Source organism: Megalopta genalis, chromosome 18 (genome assembly GCF_051020955.1).
Source record: "Megalopta genalis isolate 19385.01 chromosome 18, iyMegGena1_principal, whole genome shotgun sequence".
Classification (NCBI taxonomy): domain Eukaryota; kingdom Metazoa; phylum Arthropoda; class Insecta; order Hymenoptera; family Halictidae; genus Megalopta; species Megalopta genalis.
In genome coordinates, this window is record NC_135030.1 from 1,544,092 (window position 1) to 1,559,612 (window position 15,521).

The following is a 15,521-nucleotide window of genomic DNA, read 5'->3' on the forward strand; positions in this document are numbered from 1 at the left end:
GTACACTGCGTTGAATGACGTCACACCGTCGTCCTCTGCAAAGTTACAACACACGCTGCTCGCGATTCTTGTCTGCACGCGGCAACAGACAAAGCCGTTGTTGAAGGAAGAAGCGAAAGCATACTCGAATCTCGTAGTTCGCTTATCGAAGATAAGCGTTTGACGTTTTAATACATACCGCACAATTGCATCTTTAATTAACAATTTATTTACCGGAAGCCTATTCGGTAGACTTATCAATGATTGAACTGGTGTCTAAGAGAAGCTCGATAATTTTGTTTCAACCTATAATTTCAAAAGAACTTATTATTAGGTCTACCGGAAAGTTCTGTCCGATAGTGTCACTTCAAGTTTCAATCCGTATGCACATGTTGATTCGAGACATATATGACTATCTCTCTTTGTCATTGCATTTACACGCATGTACTCTCCTAAATAAACTGAAACAAAGATGTCTCGTGTCATTATTAAGCGAGACGCGATCGTGAAAACATGGCTACCGATGATAATGCCGGACCACACGCTGCTTCGGCGACTCGTCGGAAAATCGCAGAGCTAGGCCGGGAAATTCTGTCGCATCCACCATACTCCCCGGACCTAGCACCCTCCGATTATCACTTGTTTCTCTCTTTGCAAAACTTTTTACAGGAAAAAAAATTCAAAACCGAAGCTGATGTCAACCAAGCACTAGTTGAGTTCTTCGCCTCTAAAAATAAATCATTTTTTAAAAATGGCAAAGTATATTCTATATATATAATATATTCTAATATCAAAGAATATTCTAATATTCAAATTCTGTATTCTAATATTCAAAGTATATTCTAATATTCAAATTCTATATTCTAATATTCAAAGTATATTCTAATATTCAAAGTATATTCTAATATTCAAATTCTATATTCTAATATTCAAAAACTCTATATTCTAATATTCAAAGTAGATTCTAATTATCAAAGTCAATATTCTAATATTCAAAGTATATTCTAATATTCAAATTCTATATTCTAATATTCAAAAACTCTATATTCTAATATTCAAAGTCTATATTCTAATATTCAAGGTCTATATTCTAATATTCAAAGTATATTCTAATATTCAAATTCTATATTCTAATATTCAAAGTATATTCTAATATTCAAATTCTATATTCTAATATTCAAAAACTCTATATTCTAATATTCAAAGTAGATTCTAATTATCAAAGTCAATATTCTAATATTCAAAGTATATTCTAATATTCAAATTCTATATTCTAATATCAAAGTATATTCTAATATTCAAATTCTATATTCTAATATCAAAGTATATTCTAATATATATATGAAAGTATATTCAACAATAAATATTATTAAATGTGTGAAAATTGTGTTATATTTCAATTCAAAAACGGACAGAACTTTCCGGTAGACCTAATACATTATACTGATGTAAATAATTAGATGTTTTACGGATCAGATTATTGTAGTTTCCGAATAATTTTTTAAGGAACTCTTGATTGTTGATACAGATCAACAGATTGATTTTAAAAGCGCTATTAGAAAATTGTCAGGAGATAAAGTGTTATATTATATACAGTGGTGTCCATAATTGTAGACTCAAAAATAGCTTTTGCATTGTTATTGATGTCTAAGCAAAAATCTAACAAAATATCATATTTGTATATTTCTATTTTCTATTATTTGTAATAGAAATATGAAAATTATTTTGAGTCTATAGGTATATTCAAACCACTATGGTTCTACCGAAATAGCAAAATGGAATAATTTACTAGCATTTCTAGTCTAATAAAACTGCAAACTTTAGCAGTTTTCATCCTGTGTATTTAACACTTTATTTACCGTTTATTATAAACTTAACTATTCAATGGCCTATCTCATATAAGCTCAATAACTTTCTTTTAGATAGTAACTTGAGATGAAACTGTAAATCCAAATAATTTATTGGATTTACATAAAACTCGTCGCTTTTAAATCATTTTTCAGATATTTCCATCTATTAGAAAGCTGCTGTTAATTATTAGCTAGCTAAGACTATTAGATAATGTGTTAGTTATATTTTTCCCACTATACTATCCGTCAATCCTTTTCATAAATAATACATCCGTTAGAAATAAATAGCGCAGCATCACGCATTAGTATGTATGTATGGAAGAATTATGGTGTAGGGGCCGATATGAATTGAGCACACAAATCAAAGGCGAGGAAGTCGAAGATACTAGGAACAAAGTTGTTTACTACAAACATTGAGGTAGCGTTGATATGAAACCGTTTCATATAAATCATCATTACACCGCGGATCTCTTTATGCATTTATAGTATGCGCGAATTTTTTAAATGCAACCAAACATGCGTATAAACAAAAAATGTATTGTATTTTTGTTCTCTGAGATCTTCAGAATGCTGTGCGAGTGTAAAATTATTTTTGTTAGCTAAAGTATTAAATTAGTTTTATAGTTATCTTTACCGCTTAACATCTTGAGAGTGCGATTGTAATAAATAGTTGGGGATGGGTGAGCAGTTATTTTTATTAAAATTATATTATTGGCATCATTGAATAATAGTATTATGTGAGAGTAGTGAGAGTCGATGTATCGAATGATTGAATGATGAATGAGAAGCGAGGGCCGATCGAGCTTGTAATTTATACATAATTTAATTATATAGGTTATATAATTATTTTATGTAACAATATATATATATATATATATATATATATATATATATATATATATAAAAATATAGTGTAAGTATAAGTATAGTATAATAGTATAAATATAGTATAAATATAATAACATATAAAAATAGTATATGTAAAAAATAAATAAAAATATATAAAAAATAATTATATATATATATATATATATATATAATTATTTTTTATATATTTTTATACTATATATAATATACTATTACTATATTTATACTATATTTATACTATTATACTATACTTATACTTACACTATATTTTTACTATTACTATACTACTAATATACTATATAAATAATATAACATAATATATTATATATATTATACATTACATTATATAATATATAAATAATATAATATAATATATTATATATATTATATATTATATATTACATGAAACTGGAATGTATAGAGATTTGTGATTACGTTTTGATTTGGTATTTAACATTATTAATAAAATATCATCGGCAAATATGATTCATGGAAAATGGGAATTCATGTCAAGATCCGCAGTTTCATCACCATCTTTATGTTTCATCGATGGCCAATGTCGAACAACGAAACTTGCCGTGCACGCGTATCGTCGTCTCTAAAACTTCTCATGTTACCGATGCAAAAATTGGATAATTCATATCTTCGTGTTAACAAAGGTCAATTTCACAATCCTATGAAGTATCCATTTACGCATTTACGCGTCAAAGAGAACGGTTTCGTGACCCGAAACGGTTGAAATACCAGTGACATCTTGCTCCGCAATAATTTCGCTAAAATATTGCCACTTGCACGATTCGAGCGTGACTGACATCGGCTGGTTCGCAAAGCTAAAACGGATAAACGCCGCACGCATGCCCGATGCGTCTCACAGTCTTTACGGCTTATTATCACCTCCACGCTTTCGCCCTCTCACCCTAGTATATACATCAGAACGCTGGAGGAGGCGCGGGTCGAAGGAACTAGGTGTTAAGAGAAGCCGAATACCGCTGTCATTCTGCGAACGTGTCACATCAGTTTTACAGAAATTATGACGTCAAATGATCTTGTCTTTTACACGCGCCGCTGATTATTAAAGTGGCTTCAAGTTAAGAATCTAAAACAAACGAGTCGCGTTGAATTCTGTTACATCGCCGGAATCTAAAGCGATCTTTCCAAAATTGTCACGTTAAAATTGTATCGTTAGAACGAACTAATCGTTGCATTGTCAAACGGAATTCATTTCGTGTTCGGTTTGAAATTAAACGAAAAATGCGTTTTTATAAATCTGTGATTTGTGGAAGAAGTTCATTATTTTCCGTGAGTTCGAAGCGATATAAGTATAAAAGGCATGTACCTTTCGAACAGAAACAAAATTTACTTCACATTATTATGAACTAATAGGGCTACGTAGTGAAAAGAATCCATTTTCAGTAGAATGGTGCAGATAGATTTAATTTCAACGAAACATCTGAAAAAAAGGCGATAAGAAGAGTAAAATGACACTTCTTTAGACGAAAATGCCGTATTCCATTATAATGTATCGAATACTCGTTGCGAATTTTGTACGTTTACAATAAATCCATTAGAATTCTAGTGTTCGATTGAATTGAAATTTTATTGTTCCAATTTGAAGTATTTTCATAGAGTGAGCGACAAAATATTAAAAGAAATATTGAAAATATTATAATATTGAAATATTGAAAATCATAATATTATAAATATTGAAAATAATAATATTAAATGAATAATATTGAAAGTTGTTGACATTATGATTTTTAACTCTAATATTTTTAAAAGATCTAATAAAAAATACTAAAACATCGGAACTATGTCCGTAACGTAATAATGTAATTCAACGCATACTTGGCCTCATGATTCACCTAATAAATATGGAGGATGGAATTCATTAGACTATGGTGAAGTATACTAGTTTTTGCAGGCTGCAGGTAACGCACATCACAGTTTTGAATGCACTGCATGCAAATTATAATTAATAATTTCCACGTTTAACATTTACTAAAAATCTTCCAAATCTTTTCTCATTTGTACACTTACTATGAAAAATGTTTTATATGTAGAATCATTCATAAGATTACCACCTACAAATATAAATGTAAATAAATATAATTTGGAATTGAATGCACTGCCTGCAAATTAATCTTTCTATCTAAGAAAATCTAAAATGTCTCAAAACATTTTTTTGAATTTCCACGTTTAACATTTACTAAAAATCTTCCAAATCTTTTCTCATTTGTACACTTACTATGAAAAATGTTTTATAGAATCATTCATAAGATTGCCACCTACAAATATAAATGTAAATAAATGTAATTTGGAATTGAATGCACTGCCTGCAAATTAATCTTTCTATCTAAGAAAATCTAAAATGTCTCAAAACATTTTTTTTAATTTCCACGTTTAACATTTACTAAAAATCTTCCAAATCTTTTCTCATTTGTGCACTTACTATGAAAAATGTTTTATAGAATCATTCATAAGATTACCACCTACAAATATAAATGTAAATAAATATAATTTGGAATTGAATGCACTGCCTGCAAATTAATCTTTCTATCTAAGAAAATCTAAAATGTCTCAAAACATTTTTTTTAATTTCCACGTTTAACATTTACTAAAAATCTTCCAAATCTTTTCTCATTTGTACACTTACTATGAAAAATGTTTTATAGAATCATTCATAAGATTGCCACCTACAAATATAAATGTAAATAAATGTAATTTGGAATTGAATGCACTGCCTGCAAATTAATCTTTCTATCTAAGAAAATCTAAAATGTCACAAAACATTTTTTTTAATTTCCACGTTTAACATTTACTAAAAATCTTCCAAATCTTTTCCCACTTGTACACTTTACTATGAAAAATGTTTTATATGTAGAATCATTCATAAGACTGTCACCTACAAATATAGATATAAATAAATCTAATTTGGAATAAATACTCTTTAGCCGTTTGGGTTGGTGAAAATAAAATTTTAGGTACACGGAGAAACGGTGCGAAGGGTGCTGGCAGGGCAAGAGTTTCTCGGGTCTGAGTTTCGTTGCCTTTGCCATTCGATTCGGCTGTAAAGTCTACAACTCGTCTCGGGGCTGCCACGCGTTTGCTACAGAAAAGAGAAGCGTCCGAAGGAAACTGCCAAAACATTGAACTCACCTGTGACATATGAAACATGTAAGTGCATTTTAAGCGACGCGCGACGGTCGGCGATCCCTAAATCGTGACGAAAATTAGTTTACCACTGCGCAATGGTGAAACGTGTCATCTTCTCTTGAAATAATGGCAGAAAATTAGTTGATTCAGAGCAACGTTTATAAACAAAAACTTATTGCTTCTTGTATACGTCGCAATTTTTATCTAATGGAAAACAATTCGATCTAAGAAAAAAGAAACGTTTTTTAAAAAGGCGAGTGTTTTTCTATATATTATATTATTATATTTCTATATTTCTATATATATTTCTACGTATGTCTATTTTTCAACATTTTCTAAACTATTATATTTTCGAAATTCACGTAGAATGACTTCGAGCTGATAATTTTGTTTTCGATAGACTCTGGTTCGTCGGAAAATTGAAATCGGTACTTATGCTTGTGTCTATATATTTTCAATCTACACTGAGAACTTAATCAAATTAAGGATGTGAATTTTGTAAAATAAGTATCTTTGATGCTTTTTGTATTAGGAATTTAATTATAAAGGGAAATATGTTTTTCAAGCAAATAAAACCTGTTGTTTGCCATTATCGATTTAACAAAGTGTCAGTTTCCTAAAGTTGGTAAATTCGAGCTGAAAAATGTAATTTTGAATCAATAAAAGCTTTCGCTGCTGAATACAAAATTGATGTTTAAAAAAGATCTTGTGACGGGAAAAAGTTAATAGTTCTATTAACCTTCAGTTACACAGGCCGATATCTATAAAATACAATATTTACACCGCATAAAATGTTATTTTATGACAAACGTCAATAGCACTTCTGATGCAATACGTGTAGCTTTAAATTTCAATACAGACCATTATTTATTGACAAGTTTAAGTGATTTACAAGGATATCGTATGGAATTCGGTACATGTATATTCATGTTCCATTTAAAAGCGTGTGTAGTTAAATGTTCAGAATTCTAATCGAAACCATCCATTAGTTTCCGAGTAATATTGATTGTGACTTAAAAAAGAAAAAATGGTGTTTTTTTTTTATATGCTCAGATAAAAAGTTGAAAAACAGCATTGTTTAATTCTCTTATCATGTCAACCAATTGCAATTCACTGCAACTAATTCCGCTAACACCCCGAAAATATTGAGATCGCTTGGCTCAATTATAAAAAAAGCTGTTCGAATATATTGTACACTGACTGTATTTCTGACCAATCAATACGCTTCATTCGCAATCTAAATCGTTCATTATAAAACGCACGCCTCTAACTAAACAAAGACTAATTATGAACCCGTAAAAATGGCAATTACTTGCTCGATTCCACCGAGGTAAAATGCTTAGCAAATTACAATATAATTAAACGAAGAGCTCGTACGCAAACTATCTGTTTAACTTGATCAGAATAAATGAGAAATACGCTGCTTTTTTTCAGTTAATAATCCACCGCGGTTGGTAACATTTTCTTCCATTTTCTCTTGCAACATAAAATATCAAAGAGCAGCAGAAAGCAAGAACGTTGCCTCATGATCTTCATCAAAACACGCTTATGTTATAATGTTCAAATAAATATTAAAAAATTCCTGAATATTTTTCCGTGAATTGTCATAATAAAAGAGTTCGTGTGCAGTAAGTGATAGCAATTATGTTTCAAGTCGTTCTATTCGTAGTAATTGTTGTATATACAACCGTGAAACAGACGAACGAGTTGTCTCTGTTGATAACGTAGAATAAGATACATAATAGATAAGCGTTCAACCATGACGGTCATTTCGACCGGTTGCACATTTTTTAATTTTACGATTATTGATGTTATATAGATTCTTATATATATAGGAAATAATTGAACGGATTTCCTAATTCGTGTATACATTGTTATAAAATCGATTAACCGTTTAAATAAATTCAATTTTGTTATTCTTGAAGAACAGCACACGCGAATCGCTTCCGGTGTTCGGTAGGCTTAATGTTAAGAAAGTCTTTGACGTGTAAACGCATGTTTCTGTCGAGTGATATCAGTATTGTAAAATGCAATCGACCGCCTAATAATATAAAATATAACAATTGCGTTAACTGCGTGCATTCTCAGTTATGATTGATTCACCTATTTCCCTTTTCTGCATCTTTCCTCTAATTTATCTTTCGTATGTGTTTACTAGATTAGCATTGAAATTAGTATCAAAATATTATTTAAAAACCGTTTATTCGACTATCTAGTTTATATTAGCTTAGCATTGAAATTAGTATCAAAATATTATTTAAAAACCGTTTACTCGACTATCTAGTTTCTGAAAATTAATTCCTGTTTTCACGTATTTCACTCCGTATCTATAGGAAAGTGTTGTGCCTTAAAAATATGCTCGAAAAATATGTCGATGAAGATTAGTAAATAAAATTATATGCGATCCTAAACATACTCGGTCGTATTTTTGTTAAAAACCTCCGTCAACTCGACTGTTAATAAAACTTGACGAAAGAATAGAGTTGTCGCAGCAGGCCGATTAAAGTACAGTAGAGAAAAATCGGAGAAAGAACAAATCGGCCTCGAGTTAGGCACCAACGGTGTAACCTTGGACTCCGGTACGATAACAAGGATGTCTGTTATGCTGACGAGGCATCTTCCTCCGTAATCAAACTTGCATATACTGCAAGCCATCAACTACACGCGCGACAAAAATATGTGTGTATACGAATGCAACGGCGACAGGAGTTGCCGTTCATCGAGGTCTTGTCGCGAAATCCGTTGTCCAAGAGCTACCTTAAAATCGCTGAACCCTAACTTTCCTCGTCCAAGCGTCTTCCGAGTTGAAGCAGTGGCGAAATGTCGGGAAATAGATCAAAGAAAGCGCGAGGCAACAAGCTATCATCTCGAATTGCCCCAGCAATTTAGTAAAACGAGACAATTACGATTTTCGATGTACATTATATTGGCGCTTCTAAATTGCATGTTCGATTCATATTCAACAGTTTCGGATTCAAATCATTATTAAGTATTAATGTACTATTCATCGATGATAGCGCAATTAGCTAAACATTAAAATATCTTCAACAGTCGCGATTCTACTTATAGAGTAAATTCTCCCCAATTTTCCCTCAACTTGTGAACAAAAATAGATAATTTGGGACGAAGAGATACGATTATTCGAGCCTTGCACCTCGTTTTTATAGTCGTTGACAATCGTCAACTAAATAAAAACGAGTCGCAAGGCTCGAATAATCGTATCTACTCTTCCCAAATTGTCCACTTTTGTGCGCAATCTGAGCGCGAATTAGGGAGAATTTACTGTAGCGAACACAGATTTTAATAGAAACATACTACTTGCACTCGGACATATCACATTTTGATTTTATTGCAATAGAAATATAGCACAACGCAAAAATGATTAACGTCCTGTAGCACACGCTGTAATATCAATACTTTTTAAATACTTTAGTCAATATTTTTTAGTTACGCACCGCAATTTTCAAATCTTATTACACATATCACGGTAAATTCATCTTTCCTAAATGCTGTGTTACCGTTAGCCCGTATCAAAATGGATTACTCAAAATGCATCACTCAAATAATTGAAATAAATAACCCTTTTCACACGGACAACGTTCTCTGATCGCCAGACTACGGATTTTTATACAAAATATAAATTGTCTTCATTAATTCTTTTCTTGATAATTTTAATAAGTTGGCGGTAATACAAAAATATTTATGAATTATCTAAATGCCTTTGCTCTTTTGCATTTGATCTCCTATTCTTACCATAACTTGATAAAATCCGCAGTCTACTGATTACAACAGTTTTTTTCAACGAAGTACAATAAATTCTCTCTAATTGACGCTCAGATTGTACACAAAAAAGTGGACAATTCGGGATGAGAAGAAGAGATACGATTCTTCTCTTCCCAAATTATCCATTTTCGTGCACAATCAGCATGTTAATTAGGGAGAATTTACTGTAGCAAACAGCGCCTTAAAGAAATTCAGAAACGATGCAACGTTGGAAACACGATTAGCCTCTTTAAATAAAATGTGATAAAAGATTGCATGGATACAGATTTTACGGAATAAAAGTTGTTAATTTTGAGAGCGCCATAATTATCAGCGGTGCTACGACTGCAAAGGGATAACCTATTGGGTTGGCAACTAAGTAATCGCCGATTTCAGTTGTAGATGTCTCTCACTCCCATTTTTATAATATCCGTAAATGTTAAATCCATGGACCTGAAGCAAAGCACAGACTATCAAGGCTACATACAAGCTTTTCAGAGGTCGCTCTGAAATGTGCTGCAGAATGGCATTGTCCAATCCCATTTATGAGATCTTTTCTGCAGCATATTTCAAAGCAATCTCTTAATGTGCAGTTAATTCCGAGCCCTGACCTAAACGACTGAGGCCGTCACTTCTTCATATTTGATGCTAGAACGCTTAGGGACGCTATTGTGTTTGTAATGTATTTGCTTGTGTTCCATTGTTTTATCATTCTTCTATAATAAGAAACAGTTATCCTAAATTAAGATGTGTATGTATTTATGTTCACGTTAAAATCCACGGAATAAAAGTTGTTAATTTTGAGAGCACCATAATTATCAGCAGTGCTACGACTGCAAAGGCATAACCTATTGGGTTGGCAACTAAGTAATTGCCGATTTCAGTTATAGATGTCTCTCACTCCCATTTTTATGATATCCGTAAATGTTATATTATAAAATTATTATTATTATTATTATGTTATTTTTTATTATCCGTGAATGTTAGCAACTGGACAAATTGAATGCAGCGGTCAAGGAAAAGCGACCAGAATTGGTCGATCGTAAAGGCGTCATTTTCCAGCAGGACAATGCTAGGCCGCACACGTCTTTGTCCGCTCGGCAAAAATTGATGGATATTGGTTGGGAATCGATGTTACACCCATCATATAGTCCTGATCTCGCGCCATCGGATCACCACTTATTTCGATCCCTGGACAACTCCCTTCGTGGTAAAACTTTGAACGACGATGACGCTGTAAAATCTCACTTAACTCAGTTTTTGGCCGAAAAGGATCAGACTTTCTACGAGCGTGGAATTTTCAAGTTGTCGGAGAGATGGCAAAAGGTCATCGAACAAAATGGAAAATACATTGCAGATTAAACTTCGTTCCAAGTAAAAAAAAATTGTTTATTTCATTGAACAAATCGACGACGCGCGACGATTCCAGAAACAAATGAACGAAACACAATCGTCCCGCAATTTCTAAGCACAGTTTTTGCAGAAGAGGGTAATTCATGCTAAAAAAAGAAAAGAAAACATGCCCAACGAAATAGGATGCAGTAAATTCGGTCTCGGAAACTCAGTCGTAACTCGACGTTGTCGCCGTTGCGAATTAAGAACTGGGCCCGGGTTGAGACGATGACAAAAGGCTGCGAAAGGCCCGGCGAAATTTTTGAATCCCGTGTGGCCCGAGTACCATAAGCCACGATGGGGGTTGCCTGCCGTGACGACCCGCGCGATACATATTGCTCTTTTTACTATTCGCCGCGTTCTCTCGTCCCTCGGCCGCACCGTGGCCGCTTTTATTTTACGATTTCTCTCCTGTTTCACTGAGCTAGTCGGGCTTCGACTCGGCCAAGCTATCAATTTCGCAGGATTATTGGAAGCCTGATCCATTTATAACAACGCAAAAAACACCGACGGAAGAGCTACACGTTCGATTTCAGAGGAGAACCTACCATTGTCGTAAACTGCGAATTATCGTTTTGTCGGAGCATCGCATGATTTCCTTGCAGAATCATACAAGTCGATGTAAATTGCATCAAGCGTTGCGGTAAAGATTCGCGAAGAACTAATGACATATTATATTATATAATATTATTATTATTATTATTATTATTATTATTATTATTATTATTATTATTATATAATATTATATATATTATGTATTAGCCAAATCACATGACAAACGGCTGAATTTTAATTAATTTTGACAGATTACTCGAGCTTATTTTTACTGCAAAAGTAACCATAATCGCTATCGAATGATGTTCTCAGTACACGTAGACGAAGGTGAACTAATTTCGAGCTGTTTCAGGTGCGACAAGCAAAAAGAACAGATTTTTAAAGATGCTGCATTAACGAACTTTGGTGGGTTCAATTGGACGAGGCTTTTCGGACACTTTTTCTTCCGTCGAATGGCCCATCATGAAATGTTCGGTTCACTAAAGAAGCCCTTAAATTATCATATCACAGCATTCCGACGAAAGTGACATAACTCAAAAAACTGTAATCAACTTAAAAGTCAACTTAAAGTGAAATAACTCAAAAACTTTCACATTTTTACTGATATTTGAAGAAAAATTTAACAGAACATCATACTCGTATACGATACGATTCGAGAATGAATTCTTGCGCCAATTTACTTTATCTTCCCAATTCGATTCGGCTTCTGAAAAACGTAAGAACGTTGAAACTGCAATCGATGTTACGCAACGTAACTTTTTTAATTTTAACGTTAATTTGCTCAAATAAAATGCATTAATTTGCACGATGATCTTGTGGCTGTCGTCGCGGCGGTCAATATGTTGAAACAAAGCACGAGTATTCGCGGCGTTCGGATTTGTTTTGTTCTTTCCAAGTGTCTCGCATCTCTTCAATCGCATTTCGCCGACTTCGAGTGACACGGAAAATGTTCAACATTCAACACGGAACGATCGCTTCTAGGCGGGACGTGACGGACGGGAAAGTAAATTCACTCACGCTTCATGTTGCGTTTCGAATGGGTATCCGAATCGTCACGTGGTCGCAGGACACTAGCACATGTTCACTGTTGCCGTAACGACCGTTATCTCCGAGGTGTGAACTTCTTTCGGAAATGACGGCTCGGTGTCATTTCTGGGAGCCGCACGGCCGCGGGTCAGAGGACAGAAGCGGTGGAACTTAAGGTCGCCGCGAAGTAAAACTAAACTTCGGGCTTCAGTCAAGATCCCCGCGGTGTTACATATCTCCCCACCACCGGCTCCCTTTTTAGTCATGTGGGAATTACATGCACGAGAATGGTTACGGATTTCACGCGAAGGGAGGCGTCGCTCTTTCTGTCTCTCTGTGGTTCGAAGGCGAAACAAAGTCGGGAATGGAGCGCGAGCGTGCCGCCTCCGCGCGCGCGTTGCCGCCGATCCCCGTGAAACAAAGAGCACGGCTTTTCCTTTGTGAAAATGGCTGCATTGTTCGCACTTCATATGACTCGGTGGTGCCTCGCGCGACAAGCTCCCAAGAAATACTTCTGCGAACCTTCTTTCTCTCCGACTGAACCCGAACGATTTTGGCTACGATCTCGTAACTCGGAGCCAAGCGGATAAACTTGATGTAGCCGATCATTTTAAGACAATGAATTTTCACTTATGGTTACTAATTGCAGTTACTACAATTATAGCACTTATAGCAATTACTACATTAATAGCAGTTATATTTATTATATATATTATATATATTATATTTATTATATTATATATATTATATTATTATATTTATATTTATGTCACAGTTATACGCATATTGTATAACCATGACTCATCATTCATTTGGTTCGCTTCGTTTTGAAATCCACAAATGCATTTTTATTTTATGTTGCATCATGAAAGTAACGAGCATATATTTATGCAGAGTTTTAGCGATTTTTGTGTGCATAGGATAAACATTTTTATTGTGTTGTTGAATATTATTATATTAATTATAATAGAGATGTATTAGATATATTAGATATTATATAGATATTTATTTTTTATTATATAGATATATTGTATTATATAAGATATATTATATTAATCTTATTTTTCGCTAATTTTTTAATTCTTTGTTTTGACGTGATTTTTATTTTATTTCTTTTTCAATTTTTGTTTCGTTTCTTATTGGCGGTATGCACTAAATAAAACAATATTGCGAGATAAACGACGTTATATGCTTTACTATAGTATGTATGCACTTTCAATTTAATACGAGGCACATTTATAAAAATATCAAATTTTACTGAGATGTTAACGATATGTAAAGTTTCTTAACTTTTGTCGGTAAGTGTATGTCCAATGAAACAAAATTGAATAAATCCCCCATAAATGTGTCTTCGTGATTTCAATAATCGTAAATTAAAAAGCTTTGATCGTGTCAAAATAACGTATTCCGCAAATGAATAAAAATAAATAAATGAAAATAAAATAAAATTATTGATTATTATTTGAGCAACAAATGAATCGATTATATCTCTCACTGTCTGCAATATAATAGAAACTTCCTAAAACTCCATTATTTTATTTTTTAAGAATAATATCGAATGCATTTCGCACTATCAATTAGTCTATAGATTCACAAAACCTGCCGTACAGAATAATTGCGATCACTTACTAAAATCTTCTCACACTTCTAAAGCAGAGTAACTGTTTAAAAATTGTAACAAACGTCTTGAATTTTGTTTTAGATGTTGGACTCGTTTACTAGATAATGTTCGAACAAATTTTTGAAAAATTGCAATTCGTTCAAATAACAATAAAAGGAATATTTCTCTTTAACTCTTTTTTATCGGATTCTGGAACTTTTATGCATGTGGAAAATTTCATCGATATCATTTAACATTGTTGCTATGACTAAGTCATTAATCTGTAACCATGAAATCTGCTTATCGCTTATCTTTGTGTTAACTGATTTCGATGAAATTTCTTTCTAAACACTTCGTTTTCTTTTTTTTTTGACATTTCAATCAATTGCAATTTTTACAGTTTAGACATCGCCTAATAAATTAATCCCGCCAACATCTCAACAAAATTCAAACCAGTCCAGACCAATTCTGACAAAGTTATTTCGCTTTAAAACGCGTCCTAATTACTTTAACGAGCGACTGTTCTTAGTGTGAAAATCTGTGCACAAAATTCGAATTCCGCATATGCTCTTATCATCGATTATTTACCATTCGATTGGAAACTATCAATCCTTGTTAACGCTGCCCGATAGGATCATGATGCATGCACAGTGTACAGGTAACACGCATGGAAATTGTTTACCCGTTACCGCATAAATGACCGGCGATGGTTCGCCTCATTCCGCGCGATCGCGTCGTAAATCCCGCTAGGATGAACACCGTACACGATAGGAGGTCCTCCCTAGGAAGTATCGGATGTCGTGTTTCTACACATGTCGAAACGCTTAAGTAGTCTTCACCTATCCGGCCACTAAACCGACCGTGTAACAGCTGGTTAGTTTGCGGCCTCTGTGATCCCTGGGACCGGCAACGGACATTTGCCGAAATCCATCTCGGAAAGGATCATGATCGCTTTTCCAAAGTTCGCGCCTCCGTTCCGGTTTCCAGAAAAAGACGCGGCAGAGGACAATGTTTTGCCAGCTTGGAGACACCGACACATTGGAATTATCAAGAATTTTTCAATTCTGTAACTAGACTGTGGATCTTTGCGCGAAATACAAATTGTTTACATCGATTGCAAGAGAAAAGCGTCGTCGAATACTTTCTTCGACAAGTTTAGCAGATTGAAAATAGCGGGTCGATGCTCTTCGATTATTATCATATTATTATCATTTTGCCAGCTTGGAGACACCGACACATTGGAATTATCAAGAATTTTTGGATCCTGTAACTAGACTGTGGTTCTTTGCGCGAAATAAAAATTGTTTACATCGATTGCAAGAGAAAAGTGTCGTCGA

The 15,521-nt window shown here is 33.5% G+C and overlaps 1 protein-coding gene across 2 annotated transcripts in view; it reads right to left on the bottom strand.

The window, feature by feature from the left end:
- sim (bHLH transcription factor single-minded) overlaps positions 1-15,521 on the bottom strand; it is a 79,847-nt gene that overhangs the window by 53,734 nt on the left and 10,592 nt on the right. The window contains exon 1 of one of the 2 annotated variants that reach the window (XM_033484294.2): positions 12,576-12,758. The exons of the other annotated variant lie outside the window; for it this stretch is intronic. Coding sequence (XP_033340185.2) covers positions 12,576-12,582 — 7 coding nt within the window. The 5' untranslated portion in view covers positions 12,583-12,758. Of the gene's footprint in view, positions 1-12,575; positions 12,759-15,521 lie in introns of those variants that run through there. 2 annotated transcript variants of the gene reach the window in all.